The 25980-nt window shown below is 36.9% G+C and overlaps 1 protein-coding gene across 1 annotated transcript; it reads left to right on the forward strand.

Annotated features, from left to right (window-relative positions):
- The first annotated feature begins 278 nt into the window (after positions 1-278).
- LOC139114348 (superkiller complex protein 2-like) lies at positions 279-25723 on the forward strand. The gene is made up of 25 exons (XM_070676017.1): positions 279-419; positions 4983-5098; positions 5844-5935; positions 6573-6690; positions 7031-7145; positions 7695-7766; positions 8425-8678; positions 9895-10029; positions 10380-10525; positions 11194-11340; positions 12392-12476; positions 13156-13262; positions 13812-13958; positions 14272-14365; positions 14972-15184; positions 15534-15644; positions 15989-16219; positions 16931-17206; positions 18630-19027; positions 19503-19713; positions 20448-20558; positions 20977-21195; positions 22076-22216; positions 23105-23716; positions 24537-25723. The coding sequence occupies exons 1-24, from the start codon at positions 380-382 to the stop codon at positions 23303-23305; spliced, it is 3780 nt and encodes a 1259-aa protein (XP_070532118.1). The 5' UTR covers positions 279-379; the 3' UTR covers positions 23306-23716; positions 24537-25723.
- The last annotated feature ends 257 nt before the right edge of the window (positions 25724-25980 follow it).

The following is a 25980-nucleotide window of genomic DNA, read 5'->3' on the forward strand; positions in this document are numbered from 1 at the left end:
ACAATTAAATATTAAGGAATCCTATCAAGTGTTTCTAAAGCATGATACCTTCGCTCAGCGGTTCTCAGCTGGGGTGAAATTCAGCGAAATGGTGACGACTTTGAACGACTAATCGAAGCTCCAGGTCTGAGTTACGATGTACGCATGACGTCATACAAGTTGGTACTGTGTTGGTTGTTGTATCTCGGCTCCAGTGTTTAACATGGGTGCCTTCAGAAAAAAGGCTTATGACTTGAAAAATGTGGAACTTTCTCAACGTTCCAGAAAGCGATCACACGACCAACCTGAAATTAAACCTGGCTGTAAAAAAATAGTGGCCGTAAAATTGATCCTGAACACTGACAACACAACAGCGCCCCCAGTGGACAGTTAATGAAATATGGCGGCGCAGTTGAAGTTGCTTGAGGAAACTAAGCAAGGTAAAGAACGACAAATATGTTCCAGTGGTTCGATGTAAATAGTGGAATGAACCTTTTAAAATTGGTGTATGAGATATACAAACGTGCAGAACATCAACATTTGCCACATTGTGCACAACTTGAATCCATCCCATTCACCGTGGGGAGGGGGCGGGGGTACACAGTGAGTAAGACCATCAGGAGGTAGCTACCTCCATGGTAAGACCATGTGTTGCAAGCATTACATACAAGTCTGTCATTATCAACTGCATCACAGTAGTTCGAGGTTTTGCTGGGTTACTGTCCGATCCACGACCCGACGCCAAATCTCAAGCTACTATACTCCGGCTGGTCTGGAATCAATAGCATGCAGGACTATCATAGCCTCCGCTCCCATCGCAATAGACTATATACATATATACATCCGGGATATACATATGCAACATCAACTTTATGAAGTGCAATGAACACAAACATGCGAGTAGAGCTGTCATGCATTTGCTGCAGTATGGCCGATAAAGGGGCTAGTTCAAATACATGTATTAGACTGGCTCTAATCTTATGATGGTTATACAACCATGGCTAGTGTAGGTAGGGCCAGTAGCCCTATTGACCCAATGGTGGTGTTTGAAAAGCCAAATATGTTTTATGGTTTGACGCCCTTGTGTATAGCTTCTCACCATGAATCCAACTAGCCTTAGGAAAACTGGCAAACATGCAGAGTTTTTGAGACACACTCCTTTAAGAACACAAACAGCCCTACTTTAATGAAAATAAATGCTCAAAAAAGTACCAGTGTAACAGGTTTCTGGACTGAAAAATGCCCAGTTCCCGTTAGATTCATACAAAATTGCTGAGCAACTGAGGTTACCGTAAAATGAAAATGCTCACATCTATGTGTGCAGGTTCATTGTAATCAGTTGTTTTACGATAAAACAGCGAGACGCTCATTGGTTTTCCTTTGGATCCATGACAGTGGTGAGAAGCCGTACGAGCCCATACAACCATGCATAGAACACTGCTTCTCACGTGCCGCCACTGGATACAGGCTGGGTAGGGCCAAACTACACTGTTTACAGCAGTATTGTTAATGAGGCTGTGACACAATTAAACTACCCCAGTCTGGCAAGCCATTTCTGATTGTCAAACAGTGAATGTGATCTTACAGTCCTGCAATAGGATGATAAAAATTCTCCCACTTCCAAATGACTGTTTTACCCCTGATTAGCCTAGAACGTAATTTGTTGAACAGTTTGTAACGCGTGTGGGGTTAAAACACAATTAAGTCGAATTATCATCCAGAAACCTGTCACACTGGTACTGTTTTGAGCAAAATCCACCGTCCTCCCTCACTGTGGCAGGGCTCGAAAATTCTCGCCGCCCGACGCCCGTGACAAGTGAATTTTGAGTCCGGGCAAGTGAAAACAACATTCTCCCAGCCCGACGGACAAGTGAATTTCACTGAGGCCACTGTACGTACGCGCTGCCACTCTTTCTAAATTCTAGTTCTTTGAGTGTACCGCTTTCGATATGGTCGGCTGATAAAATAGCTCTGTTCTGCTTGGTTACAAAATGGCAAAATATTGACGTCTTTGCACGCTTTTATGTTTTTTTCTTCTCATGAAATCATGTCACGATGCCTCCTCAATAGAAAACTACAGCTTTACAATAAAATGTTGTAAGGTGTTGAAACAATTTACCCTCCTTCCTACAAAGTTGCAATGTATTGAACAATTTACTCTCCTTTCTACAAAGTTACAAATTCCCTGGTACGTGAAGCAAACATTGTTGCTGTTCAATACTGCAATCAGCGTCCCTCTCAGTCCCTCATGGACGGACCATACTACAATACATCATGGACGTATAGCGATAGTGAATACACTGAGGCTTGGCTTTGCCTGTGATGAGTCCCGCGTACCGACGTCCTTTTTAGTCCAAGTTTTACCTACGTTGCTTGAATCAAAATTTGGCCTGCAATTACTCAGTTTGATAGTAAAAACCATTATTTCAAAGGAAACTTTCACAAACAGAGTCAGAATACAAGGGAAAAGGAGAAAAACTTGAGGTTTGTTTGAAAGGTCAAATCTGGGTCATCTTATGTGATGTCATGATGAAGACCCCTTAAGTACACAATTATGGTGCAAAAGAAACCACCTAGGGAGGTCTAATAGGCACAATCTTATGATAAAAGGTAATTTCTTGCTTTCCAATTTAATGGCATTTAGCTTGACTGCCAGTTTTAAATTAAATTTTATTAACAGTTATGGCAAAGGCAAATTGTCAACAGTAGTTGCAGTAAGCATATCCATTTCGAATCATCACATTAATATTTCTGCAGATTCCTCCAGTTTAATGATGTAACAGTGAACATCACCAGACATTTCTTGATGATATCAAAAATTCAAATGAAAATGTTCCTGGGCTACAATGTTATCATTATCATTAAAACTATTACTACTCTTTAAAACATTGGGAAATGAATTGAACAATATCATTGCGTCTTGTTTTAAAGGATTTTGACCTGACCCTTTTTGTCTCAAGAAAAATACTTATGCTGAAGATGCTATTGAGCCTGCTTGATCACAACTACGACACAACACCACAATACTTGTATCTACACTGTCACAATGCTACCAAATGCTTTCTTCTGCATAGAAAATTTGTATTTGTGTGGCTAACAAAACCATATAAGGAGCTTGTAGTGTATATGTATTATAAGTTGTCATACTGTGAACACTGACTCAATGCTGCAGAAGTATTCTGTATCTGTGGTAATATACACTTCACATTGCTACCTGATTTTTAGAATTGCTACCTAATTATTTCTTGTGGCAAAAGTTTACCACTAGAAATGAATAAATATTTCAATCCCTTCAATGTCATAAAAACACAGATAATGTAATAAAAACTAAACAAATGTTTCTTTAATGTAAAAACTATCATGAACAACATACAAAACATCTTGATTTGTAAAATTAGGAACTCCTGAATGCCGAGAAAGCTGTTGCTACACTTGAGATCATAAACTGTTTAAAAGTTGCTCAAAGTGGCTACAAGAGTTTTGATTTGGCTAATGATGAGTTGGCTAATCATTTTGGTGACTTAGGGGAACCCTGCAGTTTATGCACATACCACGTGGTAGCAGTAAACTCAATGATACTGAAAGTTTTACATGGGCACAATTTGACACAACACCGGTGGCCTATTATATACTTACCCTTGGTGCACCTACCTGACTTGCCTATTTAACACAAGGTACCAGGTCATGATGACACACAATGACAATGTACCGGTGTTGTTTTATTGAAATACATTACATTTCCCCCCAAAATTTAATTTGTCCCCATTAAGACCTACTATGGGTCACTGTGTCCCCCATGCTAACAAAAGCTGGCTGAAACACTGTGCATGTATACGTTACATAAGATATTATTTTTGATACACAGACTAAGGACACAAATTTATCAGTAAGTTACAGCTACTGTCTCTTTACAATGACATGAATAAAACCATACACATTTACTCTTTAAATCATCTGAAATTCAGGGCAAGTGAATTTTTCTTCCGGACAAGTGAAATTGAAAATTCACTTGCCCTATGGCAAGTGAATTTTTAAAAAAATTTTCGAGCCCTGTGTGGTATCCTGAATGAAACTCTGTTCTTGTAATACTTGTAGTTACATCCTCTTTCTATGATGGGTGATGGACAGGAGATGACCAACCTATTTACCAAGGCTAGGACACGTACATACACAGCCTGCGGGTTTGAGCCCGTGGGTCTTTATAACTAAGTAGCACAATGCTGTGTACTCAGAGGGAGTCTTTTACGAAATCTGACCCACTTCATTGGGTCATCTTTTCATTGATAACCACTGTTTTGGAAAGAAAAAATCAAGTAGGAAGTGTTCAGGAAAAGAATGCAAATATCAGCGAATAAATCAGAAGTAAAGGCAGAAGTTGTAAATTAAGCAGTTTCATAACTAAAATCAAGTAAAGCCTTGCATTCCTTTTCAAGAGATTTCAAGGTTTTAAAAAATATACAAGTAAAGAAGCCATTTCCAGTGAATTTTATAAGCAGCTGAAATTGATCTCTGTATATCTCATAGGTTATACACAAATTTATATTTTAAAAAATATTAAATAGAACTGTGGCCTATTATTGTAAATACTAATGTAAATGAGCGAAAAGAGACTGCAGTATATATGCCTGTACAATATTACCTGTAATATATGCATCCAATATTTTCCTGTACGTTGCAATATCACCTGTAGATATTTATCCAAAACTTAATATGTCATTGTGACATGAATACATCAAACACTTGATTTCAGTATGTCTATAATGGGGAAACAAGCAGCTACTGTTTAGTATGAAACGGACAGCAATTCGTTGAGGTGACTGTTGTACATGTATACCGGTATGTAACTTTATGGGAAGATGGTATAATACTGGGTGATTCTATAGAACTGAGAACACTCGTTTGAGGTACAGGTCTTTGAGGTATCTATATAAAAGAGACAGGGGCAAATAACTGTAGAGAAGGACTACGTGTCTTTGACATGTGTGTGGTTTTGATTTCCACAGACCTGCCGCCAAGGGATCCAGCTCATTTGTCTTTCAGCCTTCTTGAGATTGGAACTGCAGGAAATGTAGCAGTAGTGCCTGAGAGTGAAGAAAGTCCTAACCTCCGTCTGTCAACTGTAAGTGCCAGAAATTCTCCTTCTTCAAAACACCCAGGGGTTTCTCATCGGCAAATGTTGAAGTGAATTACATAGGAAGGGCTTGTAATATCACAAAGTGAATTTTTTATTTTATTTTATTTCATTTTATTTTACTTGATTTGATTTGATTTAATTCAATTTGATTTGATTTGATTTTGTTTTATGAGGCTTTGACCAGAAGTCCAGATAAGAATTATAGGTGACTGACCCCTATGTAAAAATGTCGCTCCACAAACACGCAAAGGCAGCAAACAAAATGCAATAAATATAAAAAAATAATAGGAGACAAAATATTAACAACAATATTCTCAAACAGAAGAGAATACTCCATAACAATTCCACAACATATTCCATAACAATTGATGTTGATAGTTCAACTTGAGTCTCCAAGTCAATCGAAAGCGTTCTTGAAATTCCTTAACAGAATCCATTGCTGTCTGGCCATTATCCAACAATCTGTATACATCAAGGTGAACTCGTGCACATCACTGATGTGTCTACATCATGGCCTGGCAGACACTCTGATTTGGCAGTGGAAAACAGTATACTGTCCTGATGTACATTTTCATTTTAATTGCAGGTAGCTCATTTTGTAATTACATAGATGTTTGGATCATCTGAAATCAAAATCAAGTTTTTAAGGGGATGAGATAAATTACTCAATATATGAATAATTTTGGTTTGCCAACAATATTATTAATGTACTGATTGGTTTTATCTACAGGTTCCCAATGGTTTGCCACCAGTTCTTCCAGATGTCAAGGAGGAGCTTGAGAAATACCTGACATGTCCTGCAAGTCTGCTAGTGTCACAGAAGTAAGTCAGACTAAATTGATGAATAAACCATACTGAACAAAAAATTGTAGAGGTCAAAGGTCATTTTCATATACCATTTTTGCAATCTGTTGAGGTTAACATATTCTGGTTACATCTGTATATGCATTCACCGGAGATCAACTTTGTTTTGGATAAGTGTCGATGACATTGTTTTATTTGTTTTATTTGTTTATTTGTTTTATTGAAGCTGGTGAAGCTGTACTGTTACTAGATTACTTCTGTTACATCTCATTAGGTTTTCTACTGGTAGACATTTGTTTTCATGCCATCAACAATGGAAATGTTATGTCTTTGTGAACTTTTCATTTTATGTCTTGCTTTTCAGCTTCTCTCCCTTGAGTAACATTGAAAAGCTTAACAATATTACTTTTGGATTTTGTAAGAAATTGTGAAACTTCCTACTTTCTACAAATATAAATTCAAGGAAAGCCATCTGTTATATACTTATATAGTGATATTTTTTAATTATTGAAACTTGTTGATAATGATTGTAAACAGACAGGAGATTCTAAAGTTCAATGGTGTTTGCCATAACTGAAAATGGAACACACAATTTTATCATTATCACACAAACATTTCTGATTGTCAATTCCTTTTGCTACCGTACTTCATGTAGATTTTGGCCGAGGCAGCCATGTGTAGAAAACCTGTATCACATGGACAGCTGTCCAGTGCAGTCAACCCTCCAGGTGAAGAGAAAACCAACAACGGGAGAGTTACTGGGATATGAAGAGGTGAGAGTCACTTTAACTTGATGTGTCATGACTTCAGAATATTTGAAATAAGTGACTGTCTTCTCTGTCTGTCTGCTTCTCTCTCTCTCTCTCTCTCGCTCTCTCTCTCTCTCTCTCTCTCTCTCTCTCTCTCTCTCTCTCTCTCTCTCTCTCTCTCTCTCTCTCTCTCTCTCTCTCCCCCTCTGTTTTTGGTTGTATTGTATTGAATAATGAAATTGAAGTCTTAATATTCTGCAAAAATCTGACGTTGAAAACTTTAATAGCAGTAAAATGAGTCTCCACTAGAAGTAGACCAGAGCTGATGATAATTTCTGCAAATTTTATTCTATTATCAAATCAGGTTGATGTGGTGGATACCGGGATTTCTGCCAAGAATTCTACATCGCTGGCTAGACCACCAGGTCCTCTGTCTGAAGCTGTACGGGGCAGTTCAACAAATTTTCCATTTTGGCCAGGTATGTATGTGTTACTGTATGAATATGATCATCACAGTTCAATTGATATGTGCATGGTACAACTAATGTATATATTTGCCACTCTCAGCTGCACCACTGATATGGTAAGATGTAATACAAAGGCATGTGGCATGTCTGTTAAATTCTCGTTGATCAACTTTAATTTTCTATCGGATGACCTTCATGTTCCGTACAATTTACCTGGCCTTTCATTTTGGTACTTTTCGTGGCATGTAGCCTTCAAAATTCGAACATGTCTCTGTAAGAGACTGGATGCCTTTTGCTTCAAAAATGAGTTCAAGTTGAAATTCAGTACTGAATGCTGTGAATGTGGTTGCTTATTACAGATGAGTGAAATTAAAGGATGAAATCAAGTTCATGTATAGGTGTCATGAAAATCATCAAGTAACTGTTCTGTCAAGACCATCTTTTGTTTCAAGTTCTTCCCTGATTTGTCAACGATAGCTCCTTTATGCTATTCATCAAAATCTCCTGCAATCTTCTGCCGTTCCAAGTTGTCGACTGATGTCTGTCTTAATCATTCTTTAGGTGGAATGGATGAGCCCTCGCTTGACGTTATCACAAAATCACTGGAATCAGCAACAGTGGATCTTGAACATGGTAAGTGTGGATGAAAGAATGAAGTTTGAGGGGAGGAATAGAGTGTAGATTGCCAGGCCTTGTGTAATTGGTATATATTTTTAACCAATGCAAGATAAAATGTAAATTCAGCATTAATTTCATTTCATTTCATGTTAGCTTAAACTTGATTCATTCTGACTGATTCATAAATGACTGTTGAATCCAAATATTGGCCCAAACAAGACAGCTGCACAATGTAGCAAAGCAAATGCAAATAGAAAAGTGGTTTTCAGTCTTTCTCATTGACAATATTGTCATCAATCCTTCAATTCTCTTTCATGTAAAAGCACAATTTGTACAGAAGTCCATACTTACTCCGATCTTGCATGATGTCTCCTCATATTTACACACCAGTAATTGTTGAATCTGCCATGGACACAACTTTCATTGACCACCACAGGCCAGACCTTCCATGCTAACCTGTTCACCCTCAATTCCTTGTAAACAGGTCCACACTCACCATTTGTAACAATGGGTTTGGGCCAAACCATGGTGGTGAAGGGGTTGAACACCCACCTATGGAAACAATCTTATTGTAGTATCATCAACCTCCTAACATCCGTCCCTTTCAAAAGGTAACACATCTAGCATGACAAAGGAAATTTTTCAAGACATTATGTCTCATTTATGTCCACAGATCTTGAAACAGTTCCGCCAGGTTTTGAATGTGGAATGTCATTTGAAGAAGAGAAAGACGAAAAAGAGGAGGCTGTTCCCATAGAAACAAAAACTGGAACTGTCCTGACCCTGAATGACATTGTCGGAGATTTTGATGACTTGGATCTGATGGGTGATGATGAAGAAGAAAACGATGAGCAGAGGCGAGAGGATGACATGGATGAGAGTGCACAGATACCAAGGAGTGAAAGTTTAGAAGATATGCTCATCAAGGTATGTGTACGTTTAAAAATACAAGAAAATAGATAAAACAGGGAGCTACTGGTACTGTGACTTCTGTTATCTGGTGGTAAAGGGCTATACTAGCTGAAATATTTGGTGATCTTTTTCAGTTTTTTCACTGTTTTTGTATTTATAGTAATGTCATCTACAGTTCTTGTTCTACTCCTCAAAGCATGTTGAAATGCACAATATGCAGCTTGTCAGCATAACCTGTGCATGTGCAGACCGCATTGTTATCATTGACAACTGATTTCTGGTCCGGACTAGAATTCAAATATAAACAATAACAGTGCATTCTACATGTATAGACACTGTGTTGGCAATCTAAATAGTTGGTGTTTTAAAGGTATACTGTCACCTGTTCCAATTTGCCACAGTTACCATGGAAAGAGAAAATCTAACCAATCACAGATTTTAAGTGGGTGGCCGCTTTTTAAAGACAGCACCCTCACATGGGCATTTTGAAAACCAAGGAACGCCCCTTTGACCATATATATTATAGGTGACTGTATACCTTTAACATAATTGGGAGTATAGAACAAGAGCTTGTGATTGGCATACAAATCAAAAGTAGCAAAAAAAATCATTAAAAGTTACAGCTATTGGCCATTTAAAAAGTCTTCTCTGCCATTTTAAATTTCAGTCAGTTTTAACCTGTAATCAGATACATACATGGTCAGTACACTCCTGGAAAACATTTGAAAGTCCTTGAATTTCTTTGAAATTCACCAGAGATCAATTTTGACTTGGATAACTTAAAGTGTCGATGACATTGTTTTATTTGTTTTATTTGTTTATTTGTTTATTTGTTTACTTGTTTTATTGAAGCTGAAGAATTTCAAAGCCTCCTGGAAAGTCCTAGCAGGTTTCTTGAAAATGCAATTGAGTCGTGGAAAGTCCTGGAAAATTGATAATCCATCCACAATTTACAAGGATGACAACATGATCATTTGAGATATCATCAAAATAATATGTAGAAATGATATATAAAAATGATATCTTGTAAAATTGATACCTGGAAAATGGTATTTTAAATCTCAAAAAGACCTTGAAAGTTGCTGCGCAAGCCCCTAAAAGTCCTTGAATTTCAAGTGACTTTGAGTGTGTGTACCCTCTACCCATTTATCAAAGAGGAACTCAAACTGGGCATGATCGAAATTATCAAATTGACCCTTGATTTTACATTGTGTTTGCTCTGTCTGAATAGAATGAAGAGGAGAAGGCAGCGGAGGACACTCCAGTGAAAGTAGCCCGTCCCGTTGAAGAGCAGTGGGCTGTTAATGTGGACATCTCTACTCCAGTCAGTGATTTCTACAAGAGGATTCCTGACCCAGCATACAGGGTATGTCAAACTCTAACTGCTATCTTCACCAAAACTTAGTACAGTCCAATTCTGTTATAAGACATTGTGCTTATCAATGAATCAAAAAAACAAACAAATACATACACACACATACAAATACAACTACATATACAAACAAAGAAAATAATTAATAAACCTGTATGATTTTGAAGGGCAAGTAGCTATGACTCATGATGAGTTTTTTCACTATATTGTTTTGTATGTCAATTGAAAGTTATTTTTCTACTTTTCGAAGCATGTCGTTACACATTGTCCTTGGTAAGTCATTGCAAGTTTACAAAATTCAGTCAATTTTTTAACTATGATTTCTTACACATTAATTTTTGCAGTGGCCGTTTGAGCTTGATGTTTTCCAAAAGCAAGCGATCTTACGCTTGGAAAACCATGAGAGTGTCTTCGTCGCAGCGCACACCTCGGCTGGTAAGACTGTGGTTGCAGAGTATGCCATAGCCCTTGCAGCAAAGCATATGACAAGGTACATTGTATATTGGTTTTTACCAGGGTGTAACAGATTTTAGACAGTACCATGTAGCATACTGGTACAATAATGTTCAGTACAAATCACTACTTAGAATGCGCCTTGGGGACAGATATTCTGTCTCCCAAACTTTAGCAATTCTTTCCTGATTTACCACTAGTTGGGGCTCATTTAAAAGCTCTTGGAGTAAGAAATATTTTCACAGCCTTAGTTTTTCAAAAATCAAAAACTTTATTTTTCCCCATAGAGTCAACACAGGGATGGCGGCCATTTTGAATTTCAAATATCAGTAAATGTCAGGTAATTTGTTCCTCTAGTGAATATACCTGCTCTAGTACCAAAATTTGCACAGTGACCCTGATGATTTTGGTCGCATTTCAATGACCCGTTTCTCAACAAGATATCTTTTAATCATTTTCAAGAGAATTTCTAAATATTTGAAGGATTTTTGTTTGGTAAATACCAGAATTTTAATCTTTGATTATTTTCTAGAATTACAGCCATGAAAGTATTAAAATCTATCACCACTTTCAGATATAACATGAGTGTGAAATACCTCTCCGTTAGGAAAGTCAAAAAACTATAAGCACAATATATCAGTACAATATTTTTCAATATTTTTCTTTCTTCTGCTCAATATTTTGATATTTCTTTCTTTGACTCAGGACTGTGTACACATCTCCAATCAAGGCTTTATCAAATCAGAAATTCAGGGACTTCAAGACTACATTCAGTGACGTGGGGTTACTGACTGGTGACGTACAGATACATCAAGAAGCCTCGTGTCTCATCATGACCACTGAAATTTTGAGGTAGGTTTCTTTCTTCCAAACTTCACTCCACCTGCCAGAAAAACTTCTTCATTGGCAACCCAAGATCCTACACATATGTTGAACACCATAATAATAGTGAACATCTGATAAAAATCCTGTACATTTAACATCCTGAACATCCTGTATAAAATTCTGAATATCTAGTATCAATCTTGAGTACATTTGCTGAATGTGTGCCGGTATACAAACCTTGACAATAAAGTACAATTGTTACTGGTAACATTCAATGTAAATGGGAACTCTTACATTGGAAATAACCATCATAAATATATGTACATGGATACTTATTAAAGGTAGAATGTGCCGTGGGGACTGACATTCAGACTCTCAAATTATTACAATACTTTTGTGGTCTACTGTTCATGAGGGGGGCTCATTTTAAAGCACTTTGAGTAAGTAAAATTTTCACCATCTTAATATTTTGAAAATCAAAAATTTGATTTACTCATAGACATGGTACAGGGATGGCACCCATTTTGTTATATGTTAGGTAATGTGTTACCAAACTTTGCATGGTGACCCCTGAATTTTTATTCTTTATTTTGAAGGAGAATGGTTGAAAGTTTCCTTGAAAGTTTAAGTCTTTCACTTTCAAAGTGCGTCCCATCGTAATTTGAATACTGAACATTTCTTGTCAACCTATAAATGTACTGTAGATATATCAAACACACCCTGCAACCTCAATTAGTGTTCTGTACAAATCTTTCAAATTGTTCGTGCATCTTCATGGTCCACTTTTATTCTCTCGCTGTCTCAAGTTTACATGTTAATGCCTTGCGTACGGTTATATCCTTAGCATGCCTACTTTAATTCTGAAACATTTCCAACATTTCTTGTTAGCCTATGCTGATCTGATGCCTTGTGTTTACATCAATGAAGATCAATATATGATGGACATTCAATGCCATAAAGTTAACGTTGAAATAAATATTTACATTTTTCCATTAGGCAATTATTTGTGATGCATCCTAGTGTTTACATGTAAATTTTTGACAGTTTGTTTTTTACAACCAATCCGCTGACATTTCAGGTCCATGTTGTACAATGGATCTGACGTAATCCGTGATTTAGAGTGGGTGATATTTGATGAGGTTCACTACATTAATGACTCAGAGGTAAGACAGTGTTACATTTCTTGAACCCTTTCATGACAGTGGTTTGGCACAACCCCACTGTAGACCTCTACATACAGTACCGGTATGTGCAGAACAAGTGGGAGTGAAAAATTTATATTGCAGTCCCTCCATCATTAACCATGGTTTAACCAGATCTTTATATAGGATATTATTTTCCACACTTAGTCTAATGTTCTTGACTTTACAGGGCTAATGTTCCCCTGTAAAGATTTTTTCATTTCTATGGCTTCCTCTACAGTAAAGTCTGCTCATAGCTACATGTAGTATTGTTATCAACTGATTACCAGTGAAAAGATTTGGTATTATGTGTCTGTGAACGTTGTATAATTTGATTTAAGACACTGTTCAAAACTAATAACCAGAGTTTAGCCTGTGATGAGTGGTGTGTTCAAAATTACTTCATTTTTACCATTTTTACTATTAGTTGACGCTGCCTAGCCTAAGGGGCTGTACAGTACATACTGCTGTAAAAAAGACAGCGGAACATATCAGGGTTATCTTCAAAGAGGTGGAAAATCTGCTTCAAAATTATTGTGGCTTCGGAGAATATTAGTTACTGTCTTTTAATATGAATTCAGTATTGCCATAAACTGGAATGCAAAGACAATCAATACTCAAGAATTGACGGTGTTTGAATCATTCTTTGATCTTTGTCCAGAGAGGCGTGGTATGGGAGGAGGTGTTGATAATGCTTCCAGACCATGTGAATCTGATCCTGTTGAGTGCCACTGTGCCGAACACCTTGGAATTTGCCGAATGGATAGGGTGAGGACATTCCTGATTTTCCCACACTACCGGTACTATACAATGGCAGAATAAAGTCATCAGCGGTACATTGTAGACATGCCAAGATTTTCTTTGTACTCAGATTACAGGAGGGCGTGATGTTGAAATGTGAATGAAGTAAACATAGCTGTATTTCTACTTTTCTGATGATATGGTTGAATTCATATAGGAAAAATCTTTTTTCACAGACGCAGAAATAGATATGAAGAAACTTTCAATTTTGATTTTTCTCTTGTTTCTTTCACAGGTTTTGCACATTGTTTTATCTCACTTTGTCAATACTTAATTTCTAGTAATTTTGCCATGGTTACAAAGAGTGAGTTTTGATCATTTATCTGTCGAGTTTTGTCATTTGACAGTATAGTGGTATTGCTTAGTCTTGTTGCACACACAAAATAGATCAAGTGAGAGTAAATGTATGGCTTCTCTATGTACACAGTATCTGTAAAGAGGTTTCTCTTTTCTGCTTGTGATCATATTTGCATAAAAAAACAGGTGTTTTGTATTTGTGCATTTTATTTATTTCAGACGTACGAAAAGGAAAAAGATATATGTTATCAGCACTCTGAAGAGACCAGTACCCTTGGAACATTACTTGTACACAGGAAACAGCAATAAAACAAGCAATGAGAAATTTCTGATTGTGGATTCAACTCGGAATTTCATGACGAAAGGGTAAATATTGAAGAAGATATTCTCCCAGCATTCACGATTAATCACACCATCATTTTGTTGTCAGTAAAATGTATAGAATCTACTGTAAAGACAAAGTCATAACATAATGAATAGTCTCAAAAGTGTTCCAGAGTTTCCCTTGTATTTCATGAAAGTCAAATTTGGAATGATAAAACTGCACATTGGGATTCATCTTCAATGAACTTCAGAAGTAAGTTACAAAAACAAACACAAAGCTGGGCCAGAAAATCAGGTAAATAGAATACCATACACAATTTTACCAATCATTGTAACTTTTTTGCGAAATTCTCAGTTACTACAAAGCAGTTGATGCCAAGAAAGAGAGAGCCAGTAAACACAGTACTTCATATGGAGCCAAGGGAGTCAGACAGGGCAACCCACAACAGGTGAGCTTTCTTCAAATATTCAAATTTATCCCTGTTGGCCAATGCTTCAGAGCGATTAGCTCACAAAAATTAATTACTGGTTTTCCAGTGGTTACGGGAAATCAAACAATTTGACACTGGTGGAATCATTGTTGCAGATGTTATGTCGTGGCACTACTTGATACTTGGTTACTGTGAATTCATGAGATATTCCTCTACACTTCTTGAAATACAGTCAATACACAAGATGAAAGGAATCGGTAAATCTGGATCCATAAGTTTTCCTGGCAAATTTTATGGATAAGGATGCTAATTGCTCAGAGAGGTTTTCAAAACCAATGCCATCATTGTCTACTTTTTGTATGTTTTGTATGTGACTGTATATCAGTATGGTAACTCTATACTTATTTGGGGCAACTTTTATGAAGAGATTTTGTCTATGAAGGTAGTTACAAAATCAGTCTCCACTAGGTTAATGATGATGAAATTCAAACCACCATATCCCAATGTTTCTTTTTGCTTTCTTTGTTGTGAAAACGTTAACTTGCCATTATAAATTCTTACCTACATAGCAAGTTTTTTAGATTTACCTCTGTGTGATATGTTCACTTTTGTACGATTTTTCAGGACAAGAATGTGTGGCTATCAATAGTTGGCATGCTAAAGAAGAGTGATGGACTGCCGGTCGTCGCCTTCACTTTCTCCAAGAAGAAGTGCGACAGTAACGCCAGTCAGCTGACAACTCTAGATCTGACCACGTCAATCGAGAAGAGTGAAATTCACGTCTTCTTCCAGAAATGCGTGCAGCGATTGAAGGACAACGATAGGAAACTGCCCCAGGTGAGATGAATAATGAGAAATGTTTTAGTTTATGCTTGCATGATCTGATAATCTATGATTCAAATTCATGTTCAGTATTTGGTTGAAGGGGATTGGTTACAATATTTATATGAAAATCATTGCAAATGTTTTCTACAATATTGTATAATGTTGTTTAGGAGCCACAATGCCATCCGCGCTACTTTTACTCAGAACATCTGCCTTCTAGCCAAAAAAAAGAAGTTGTGTTCAATTCCACCTAAAATTATAAGATAATACAGAAAAATTCAAAGAAATTGGTAAAATGTTACTCTCAAAGTTTGGTTGGATCGATTACAGCACTAAAAGGGTTAATTTTGTTTGCTTTCAGGTTCTTCACATGAAGGAACTGTTAAAGAGAGGTGTTGGAGTTCACCACAGTGGTATTTTACCAATCCTGAAAGAAGTGATTGAAATGCTCTTCCAGAGGGGACTTGTCAAGGTACGATAATGAACTGATTCTTTCTATGTCAGAAGACAGATTTTGTCTTTCCTAAGTGCAAGAACTTGTTAACGTTTAACATTCATGCTGTATGCAGAAATAAGCAGGTTTGTAAGGGCCTGGACCTCTACCCTAGACTCAAGCAAGACCGCAAGTATCTTAGTGGCTTCATTTGACCTCTTTATCTTGGTCACCAAAGTACAAAGGTTTTTCAAGATAACGAGCCTACAAGAGAGAAATAAATAACACAATCAATATGAAGAATATCAACAATTTTTTATTTTTCCCAAAATAAAAATATTATAAATGAAAATCAAAAAGCTTCGCCTCATTTTACCCTACAGTTGTTATTTGCCACTGAAACATTTGCTATGGGAGTCAATATGCCAGCTAGGACTGTTGTCTTTGATTCCATTCGGAAACATGATGGGATGGCATTCCGGGACTTGCTTCCCGGGGAGTACATTCAGATGGCCGGCAGAGCTGGACGGAGAGGTCTGGACACCACTGGCACTGTATTCATCCTCTGTAAGGGAGATGTGCCGGAAATGGCTGATCTGCACAAGATGATGTTGGTGAGTTTTCCAGCTTGAACTGAGAAATAATTTTACATATCTCGCCAAAATTTTTCATAACAATGTGTTTTGATAATGAGCTATTGTCATTGAATATAAAACGGGCACTGTCAATTAAAATTAACTAGTTAAATCCTTGCTATTTCAACTCAGTAGCCTAAATTGTTCGTTGGATTTAGAAATTTTGAGAAACTTAATCATTGGTCCAATCATTCTAATGAGTTTAACATTGCAGGTTTCACAGCCTAAGGTCAATTAATCAAGCTGTGCATGAACACAAACACTGGATAACACATTGCATCTAGTATCTTTAAGTGTCCTTTTTGTACTGGAACATAATTTCCATAGATAAATCTTTCACACATATATTCAGTTTCAGTGCATGGTATTGTATCATTATATTCATAATTTTTGTGCATTTTACTGAATGTCTGTGACATTGGGCAACTTATTTTCCCACTTAAAAAACAGAACAAATTCTTCAGCTATGTTTAGCATATATGTTATCAGTAAAAAATTTAGTCTTTTCATCAAAGAAACACCCAAGTATATTAATTGAATGAATCCTCATGGGTAGTTTACAGTATTTACTGACTTATCACCCAGTGCCATAAGAGGCACTATTTTCAAAGTCAAAAATACCAGTAGTTTTCATAAAGTTGTGATACTCCAAAGATCCATATAGTTCTGATCTGGAATTCTCTACGACAGGGAAAACCGACAAAGCTGGAGTCACAATTCAGGCTGACGTACAGCATGATTCTGAATCTGCTGCGAGTTGAAGCCCTGCGAGTGGAAGACATGATGAAGAGGAGTTTCTCAGAGTTCCATACGCAGAAAGACAGGAAAGTACGGCAGAGGAGTCTGGAAGAGATGAGCAAGAAGTTGAAAACCATGAAGGATGTTGACTGTACAAAGTGCAAGGCAGATTTAGAGGAGTACTATCTCAGATGTAAAGAGATCCAGGATTTGAGAACTTCTTTACAGGTGAGGAAGGATACATATTTTGGATCACACTTGTGAGGCAAATCACTACAAGTATAACATTGTTATATAAGAATTTACTTATATCTAGCATGCTTTGCTTACTGAAATTTATAAACCGTAGCTTTTTCCAACTTTGAGAGAATGTTGAATGCGGAATGTCAATGAATGCTCCTTCAAAATACCAAGACTCATGGTACTATCCAACTCCAAACTCTAACTTTTGTTCAAACTTTCCTCAAGGAAACCTTAAACCATTCTCTGTCAGAATAAAGTCACTAAGCAAATTTTGTTATCAGAGAAACAATGACCTAAAGTTACCAATATTTTAAATTCAGAATGGTCGTTATCATTTAAATCAACTCAATAGGGAACAAATTGAAATTTTGACCCATACAAAAACAAGACGGTGAGAATGTCATTTACTCTACAATCATCAAAATAAGTTCACACTGGGCCAGCAAAGTATAGTAAAAATTTGAGAGTCTGAATATGATTCCCAGAGGTACATTCTACCTCAACAGCTGTTTTTATACTGAAGATGGGTTTGTTTTATCTGATAAGAGGATTAAGGATTAAGTCATTTTATTTCTGTCTTCCATTGAAATTGTTATGTGCTAAACAAATTGTTTTGAGACACTAAGCCGATAAAGTATGCTTGTTGTAGCACCCTCTTTTGTCCTTTGCCACCAGTCTAATCCTGACCTTTTCAGTGGTATGACTACAGACAGTGGAGTGGAACACTGTCTGTGGTATGACTTAAACCTTTAGTCAGGATTATAATGGTGGGTGGGATGGAAAGACAACTTTCAAGTCGAAGTAGAATTTATTTATGTGGTGACATTTTCTGGATGTTGAAAGTTCCCATGGCTGTGCATGTTTTAAAGGTCCCCTTCTCAGTACATGATTTTTGCATTAGTAGATACGAGGAGTGCTCATTAACACTTTGTCAATCTTTGTCAAGCTCTATTGAAATTTTAATTGACTACATATATTTCCTGTTAGATACATCTGATGATAAAGTGTAGCCTTTAAAAAGAGAGGTGTGTTCTACCTTCAAGTTGAAATGCAAATAATGATAAAAGTTTTAAAATTTAAAGGGACAGTCCTTAATCCCTAGTTCTCACATTAGTAGCTGTTTGACATTGACTGTTTATGTGATTTTATTCATTTGTCCTCCTTTGAAAGTTGTGCACAGTTAGTCACTTTGCTTAGAGATAAAGCTGATAACAAACCTGCCCCTTTAAACTGAGTGTGTACCATGTTCACCGAATTCTGAAATTGAAGTAGTACTTACTGTTTACTTCTCTGACCATGCAAGACTATTTTGGCGATAACATCATCTTGAATTGTGGTGTAGAAAAGGCAAACTGAACAGTTATTGAAACTTTACTAATGTCCCAATGTGTTCTTTTCTGAATTTCAGAAAATTGTAATCACACATCCACAAGCTGTCAAAGCCCTTTCTCAAGGTCGCATAGTCATCATCAACAATAGTAAGCACAAGAGCGCCCTCGCAGTTGTATTGTCTGTTAGTAGCAGCTCGAGTGCTGAGAGGACTTTCAAAGTGCTTGTTCTCACGGAGAAAAGCCCTGACTCTAATTCTGTGCAAAACTCGGTGAGCAAGGACAATACAGTGACTGACTGTGATGTGCTTCCAATCACTGCAAACAGTACAAAACTTTTCCAACCTGAGGGCGCTGGTGATCATACCGTCGAGGAGATAACAGGAGACGACATGGGTGGCATAACAACAAGAGTTTTGAAAGTGGCAGCAGATAATATTATAGCAGACTATAAAAAACGGCAGCAACTCAGATTCAGGTATACTGGTATTAGAAAATATTGATCTTCTCAATTCTACATAGAAGTTTGCTAATCAGGCTGAAAGTTTGTTTCAATAGAGGCAAAATCTTATTTATTTATTTATTTATTTATTTATTTATTTATTTACTTATTGAATTATTTACTTATTTACGTAACAGGTTCACAGGCCTAATAACAGACTTCAAGAAATAAACAGAAGACAAACAAACAAACAGTACAATAGCAACAGACATCCCATGTGTAGGAAAAATCATTAAATTCATTGAAGAAACACCTCTCTGATCAAAGGGTTTCTCATAATAATTACATTTTACTTAATTTCAAAGGAAAGATTGATTCTTACATATAAATATCAAAGCAGATACAAATTACCTGCCTCATTGAAACCAAGACTAAAGGCAAACAGTTACAGTCTTGTCACAGGATGAGTTGATAGAAATACAAATAATTTATCTGCCATTTGTTGTTGTAGAAATGATCCGCCTGGTCAGTCCTGCAGTGTAGCCACTCAGGAGCTTCTCAGGATAACTCATGCCAACCCAGATGGTCTTGAAACCCTGGATCCCATCGCCGACCTGCACATCAGGGACATTGATCTTGTCGAGCGGTTTAAACAAAAGCAGTTCCTTGAAAAGACTATTGAGAATTTCACATGTGTGAACTGTCCTCATTTTCAGAAGCACGTAAGTACAAAGCGATTGACCATTGCAGGAATAATTCAGATTTTCTGATTTTGTTTGAAAAATTCAGATACATAAAGATGACAGGGTACATTTGGTTTAGATACTCAATCAGTGACTTTTTAATCACTATTCAATATGTTTTTAGAATATCCAAACTCTTTCCTTTCATTTAGTGTCCCTATGTCATATAATAGTTTTTCTAGGGGCATCATGAAAGAGGGTAAAAATTGTCGGTATTTCCAAATTATTTTACCAAAGTTTCCCAAGGAATACTAAAGCACTTATTTATACCTTGGAAAAACAAAATATAATCAGGGTTTGCAAAACATTTACCCACACTTCTAGTCTTGAACAAAGCACATCACCATCAATATTGGGTTTTTAAAACATTCAAAAGATGGAGATATAGGCCAGGTTTGGATGGTAAAAGATAAAAGCTAATAAATATCTTTTTATAAATATCTTTTAATAAAATTCCATTAATTCCAAGGAATTCAGCAGTTCAACAGAAAAAACCTGCCAGAATACCATTTCATCCATACTCTCAATGACCTTCAATGAAAAGATCACCTTGATGTTAACGCTATGTCTAGATTCAAGCCAGCAAAACTGTGACTCAGTGAAAGGTTGAGGGCAGGCTTTAGAGATTAGAGTAAGGTATGGGATGGTTTGGGTGCTTGAAGTGGCAACTAGCTGCAGTGTGTACTGGCTCTGATTGATTCATCACAATTCAGTTTCAGGAAATGCATGAGATTATGAAGGTGAAAGGCGAGTTCCAACGTTTGAAGTATCTGTTGTCAGATCAGAGTCTACAGCTACTCCCTGAGTACCAGCTGAGAATCAGTGTAAGTTCCATCACAGATGCATTGGCATCTACATAATGATACATGGACATCTACACACTGTAATGATACATGCATCAAATATTGGATGGGTGCATCAAAGTTACTGTACATGTACACCAAAGTGAACATTTAGTGGTTATTTGCTGAAAAATTCAAGGCACAATTTTGATAGTTTGAAGAGCTAGAGAGATTGCCAGTGTAGATACCATACTTTGGTTAATCGTATTGAAGATACATGTACATGTTCAGACACATATTCAGATACAAGGTTACATGTTACTCTTAATAAACTGAAGAATCAAAATATATTGCTGCAATTGATTTGCACATTTACTCAGCAATGCTGATGCTTTCTCTTCTTATTGACTTTGCCTCTCAACTCTTCCCCACTGCAATTCAATTTTCACCATACATGTAGGTTCTGAGAGAACTGCGTTATATTGATGGCACCAACACCGTGCAGTTGAAAGGACGTGTTGCCTGTGAGATCAGTAACCATGAACTCATCATCACTGAGCTGGTCTTTGAGAATGTCCTGACTTCCCTGGATCCGACTGAAATTGCAGCTCTGTTGTCGTGCATGGTTTTCCAAGAAAAGAGATGTTCTGAGCCTAAATTGACTGAAACGCTTGAACAGGTGAGGGATGTCCCAATGTCATATACCATTTGTTTGGTGAGGGAGAGTGTATGAATTGCAGACTTGTGTATGTTCATGAAGTTGTAGTTGCAAAAGTGGTGCCGGCATCTGTGTCATATTTCATAGTACAAATGCTGTATGGCTCTAAACTCGATAATCAAATTTAATAGACACTGTGTCAAACACACCTGTATTTCCTGTAAAGACAACATGAACAATTGCCAGAAAACTATGTGTTTGTTTTCTTTATGGCTATTTGATGGTACTTTGGTAAGAGAAGAAACTCAGTGGAACTGAGAAGAAAAATTATGATGTCACTGAGCATAGTAATTTAATTAACTTGTGTGCCCTTAGTGGAAAAGCAGTTTAATGGGATTGTATCTAGCATTTTGGTATGGCCTCCTGTGATGAACTTAGATTTTTCAGAGACGAATCGATTTGGCACCATCTAATACATTGAATTTGGTGTGATGTTATCTGTAAAAGCAGCTTCTTTATATACTTTTCGGGTAGTAGATATGAGTGATGAGCTGGTGTAATATTGACAGTAGTGTGGATGTTATGAATATACACATTTTCCATTCAGTCTTGCCCTCTGGCAATACTGCTGGTCAAAATGTTTTACATGGCATGCGCTGTACTTACGAATATTTATATCCACTGAGATAGTGCAGGAAGGTATGGTCACTTTAGTCTGGTTTACGTGATGTGACTCTGCAGGAATTCTACATTAGTGCTTGGCTATGAAGCCATTGCCAAGGACAGTGACTGCACAGTATCTATGCTGGCAGTGAAATTTGGACACAATTTGTGAGGTAGTAGTGTTTCTCCTCTACCACGTCCACTAGCTGTCATACACTTTGTATCAATATTCTTGCAGGGAAAGCAGCGTATCATTGATGTTGCAACTCGTATTGGTCAACTGCAAGTTCACAGTGGGTTGAAAATTCCAGTTGGTGATTATGTTGAACAGTTTAGATTTGGTCTGACTGAAGTGGTCTATGAATGGGCCAGGAAAATGGTGAGTGATCTTATAAGATATAAAAGATCCAGTGAGACACAAATAGTAATGTAGCAGTTATGTCTTGGCCCTTGTGTTTTGTTTCTGTATTGTGACAAACATTGAATCGTTTAATAGCATTATGTGTCAGTAGCACGTTGAAAATTTAGAATAAACACTTTAATTTCAAAGGTAGAAATTTTAGTGTTATCAATTTGTGAATTAGGGATATGCAATTCCAAAAAAACAACATTACAAATTAAATGTATAATATATTTGCATTAAATTAGTCTTTTCATCACAAACTCATACTTCTTAAAAACACTGTTTGCTTTCTCAATAATGTGTTTACTAAGCAAGGTACATGTATACGTGTCCTTTGTTGTTTGATCTTTTTGCCAATAGAAAAAAGTCTTTATAGCTGTGTTAGTCGTCTCTTTTTGCATATTACCTTCCATAAAATACCATCCAACCTTCAGAGAGATCTTTTTGATTCCCATTATTAAGCCATATTTTCTTTGAAAATGTCGCCATTTTAATTCTTGACAACGAAATTCAGACGCTTATGCATATGTTTGCAGCAGCCATATTTGATATGCAACTTGAAAATTATTTTATTGTTAAAGTCTATGTTATGCATTCATTGCCAATGTTTGAAAAATGTTCTCTGTACCACTTCGGTAAGCATTTTTAAATAATTCACATTTGATTTCAACTCATCTTATTGAAGAAATGCAAAAGATATAGCTAATAGGACTTTAACCCTTTCACCCCCAGTTCCCTGTATACAGGTCCATGATCACCATTGATAACAATGGGTTTGGGTGGAACCATGGTGGTGAAAGGGTTAAAATCACAGGCAGTCAGGTCATTGAATTAATCCCTGTTTCCTTCTCTCTCATCACGCAGCCATTTTCTGAGATCACAGACCTGACTGATGTCAGCGAGGGTATCATTGTGAGAACAATCCAGCGCCTTGACGAGGTGTGCCGGGATGTCCGGAATGCTGCCAGGATAATCGGTGATCCAGTGCTCTATAAGAAGATGGAGGATGCATCTTCAGCTATCAAGAGAGACATTGTCTTTGCAGCCAGCTTGTACACGCAGTGAATGCAGCCAAGTTATTGAACTCAGTGACTTATGGATTGTTAGAAGACGGTGCAAGCAACTCATTTTATAGGATGCTGGTCACGCCAACGGGATACACCGCGTTCAATGTGTAATGTTATCTTTGAAAAATGAATTCTAGCCTAGACTAGAACTCTCTTGTCAACAATAACAATGAATATTACATATCGCTATGGCAACAAATTAGTAACTAGGTATTTTGACACTATTGTTGGAGTAGCATAAGAAACTGTGCTTTATGAACAGAACAAAAAATACTGCAAAATACATTAAACATTAAAACCAATGAAACTTCAACCCTTTCGCACCCTAATTTCCCTCTCTAGAGGTCCAAGTTTACAATAGAAAAGAATGGGATTGTTTCAAACCACAGAGGTGTAAGGATTACACTTGGCGCACGAGTTATCGGAACACTAAATTAGGTAATTACCCAGCAACTTGGCTGAGTACTTTGCAATTTGACCTGGCATTTACCTAAACAAGAGTCTGTTTTATGGTCTGAAGATTGATAACATATCCACCACACTCAGCAGGCAGCTCCTCCACTGAGTAAACTGATATGCCTACACTGCAAAAAAACATTTTTGACTGGCAGCTGCATGTAGTTGATGGGAGAGTTTTGAAGGGCCGGAATAAAATGTTGTAAAGTGTAACTGAAACATGATTTGCAGCTGTCATTTTGTCCTGTTTTTGTATATATGCATGTTATTACAGTTTTTTAATGACAATTACATACATTGAAGAAACACTGACTGTCAGAGCAACCATCCAATCATATGATAAAAATGGACTGTTCATCAACGTCGGTGGTGGGCTCATGGAAGGTGGTAAATTTGACGAGTTTTGTAACTCTAGATTTACAAACAATGCTGCGATGTTTCAATTCCAAATAACATACAGAGGCAAAACCTGTCAGGTTCAGGTCCAGGACACAAAATGAGTACAATAGATTGTGTTACATCATAATATTTATTCTCCCTTTTCACAATTTTCCCATGAACTGGATGCCATTGAAAATGGGTTGTTCCTGTTTAGGCATATCAGTTTACTCAGTGGGAGCTGCCTGCTGAGTTTGGTGGATATCTTATCAGTCTTCAGACAATAAAACAGACTCTTGTTTAGGTAAATGCCAGGTCAAATTGCAAAGTGCTCAGCTAAGTTGCTGGGTAATTACCTAATTTGGTGTTCCGATAAGTCGTGCCCTCGCTGTAAGATGAATGAAATGCTGTTCTCTGATATGAATCCAAGATTCCAAGATAGGGAGTCTGAAGATAGGACATTACAAGTCTAGCATTGACTTCCTGCCAGCATGTACAGTTACACGTGTAAGCAGTAAATTTTAAAATTGGCTGCACAGACATTTTTTCAAACTGTCAGATAAGCTTACCGTATGTTGTACACATAGAACTGTCATGGTAGGTGACTGAGTAGGGCACATTTATAAATGTGTACACTTTGGTTGAGAACTACCAAGTCCAGAACCGGTCAATCACTTAAGGTACTTTTGTGTTTTGGTCTTACTCTGCAGTGAGGTAGGCACATAATGACAGATTGTGATGGGGATTTGATTGTGCCCTCTTATAAGAGTGTTGTGATTTCATGAAATAATTTCTATTATATTTGCTTTCTAACTTTCCCTAATTCTGCCATCAACAATAAATGAACTTAGACTAAAGGGAAATTCAAATGAAATCATGAACATGATTGAATGGGTAAATACATCTGAAAAACTAGTGACCAGCTGATCATTGAAATTCAGAAAGGCGGGTCAAAAATTTTCTCAAACTAAAATAAAAAACATCAAATACTAGGTATCAGCAGATTGGCAATGCCAGTTGAGCTTAAGATTTCTTTTAATTTATTGAATAATGAATTTACATGTAATATAAATTCACAGCTTGTCAAATCTTACAACTTTTAATACTTTGCTGCTTTTCCAGCAAGTTTACAATGAAAATGCCCTACAATACTGTAAATTTCCAACAAAATAATGAATTTTCAGGTGCTATTTTCTCATAGTGACATAACAGATAGTGATTTTGTCAAATAGTATGTTTTATTTGATCAGTACAGAATATTGTACTGTGTAAACAAAATTCTAGAATTTTGCAATTGATGGTGACACTTAAAAAGTGCACCAGTAAGATATCACCTTTATTTTAACCTGTTCACCCCATTCCCTGTAGACAGGTCCACAGTCACCATTGCTAACAATGGGTTTGGGCCAAACCATGGTGGTGTAAAGGTTAATAGTTAGGTTTGCAGTGTGGATCAGGATCACATGATGACATACAGCTCAGCTCTGCTCAGTCATAGGTAATTGCATTGATAGTGAGAATTCACTGTATCATCTTCACGTCTTTTCAGTTGTTGGAAAGAATAAAAATGGCTTGTGTTAAATATCCTGTGGTGAAGTTTTGCTGTATTCTTATCCTACTTCTATCATTTTCCTGGCCAAAGAGAAAATGTTTTCATTTAAATGCTAGTGAAACATATCTACTGAAACATAACTATCAGTCTATAACAGGTTTGTTATGAAAGTTTTGTTCAGAGACAAGCAAGTGTATATTGTGAAATAACACCATCAGTTTAGGATAGATTTATTTGGTTTTGTTGGAAGACAAGTAAATGTTTACACCAGGAGTTGAACCACAAGT

Source organism: Ptychodera flava, chromosome 16, assembly GCF_041260155.1.
Source record: "Ptychodera flava strain L36383 chromosome 16, AS_Pfla_20210202, whole genome shotgun sequence".
Classification (NCBI taxonomy): Eukaryota; Metazoa; Hemichordata; class Enteropneusta; family Ptychoderidae; genus Ptychodera; species Ptychodera flava.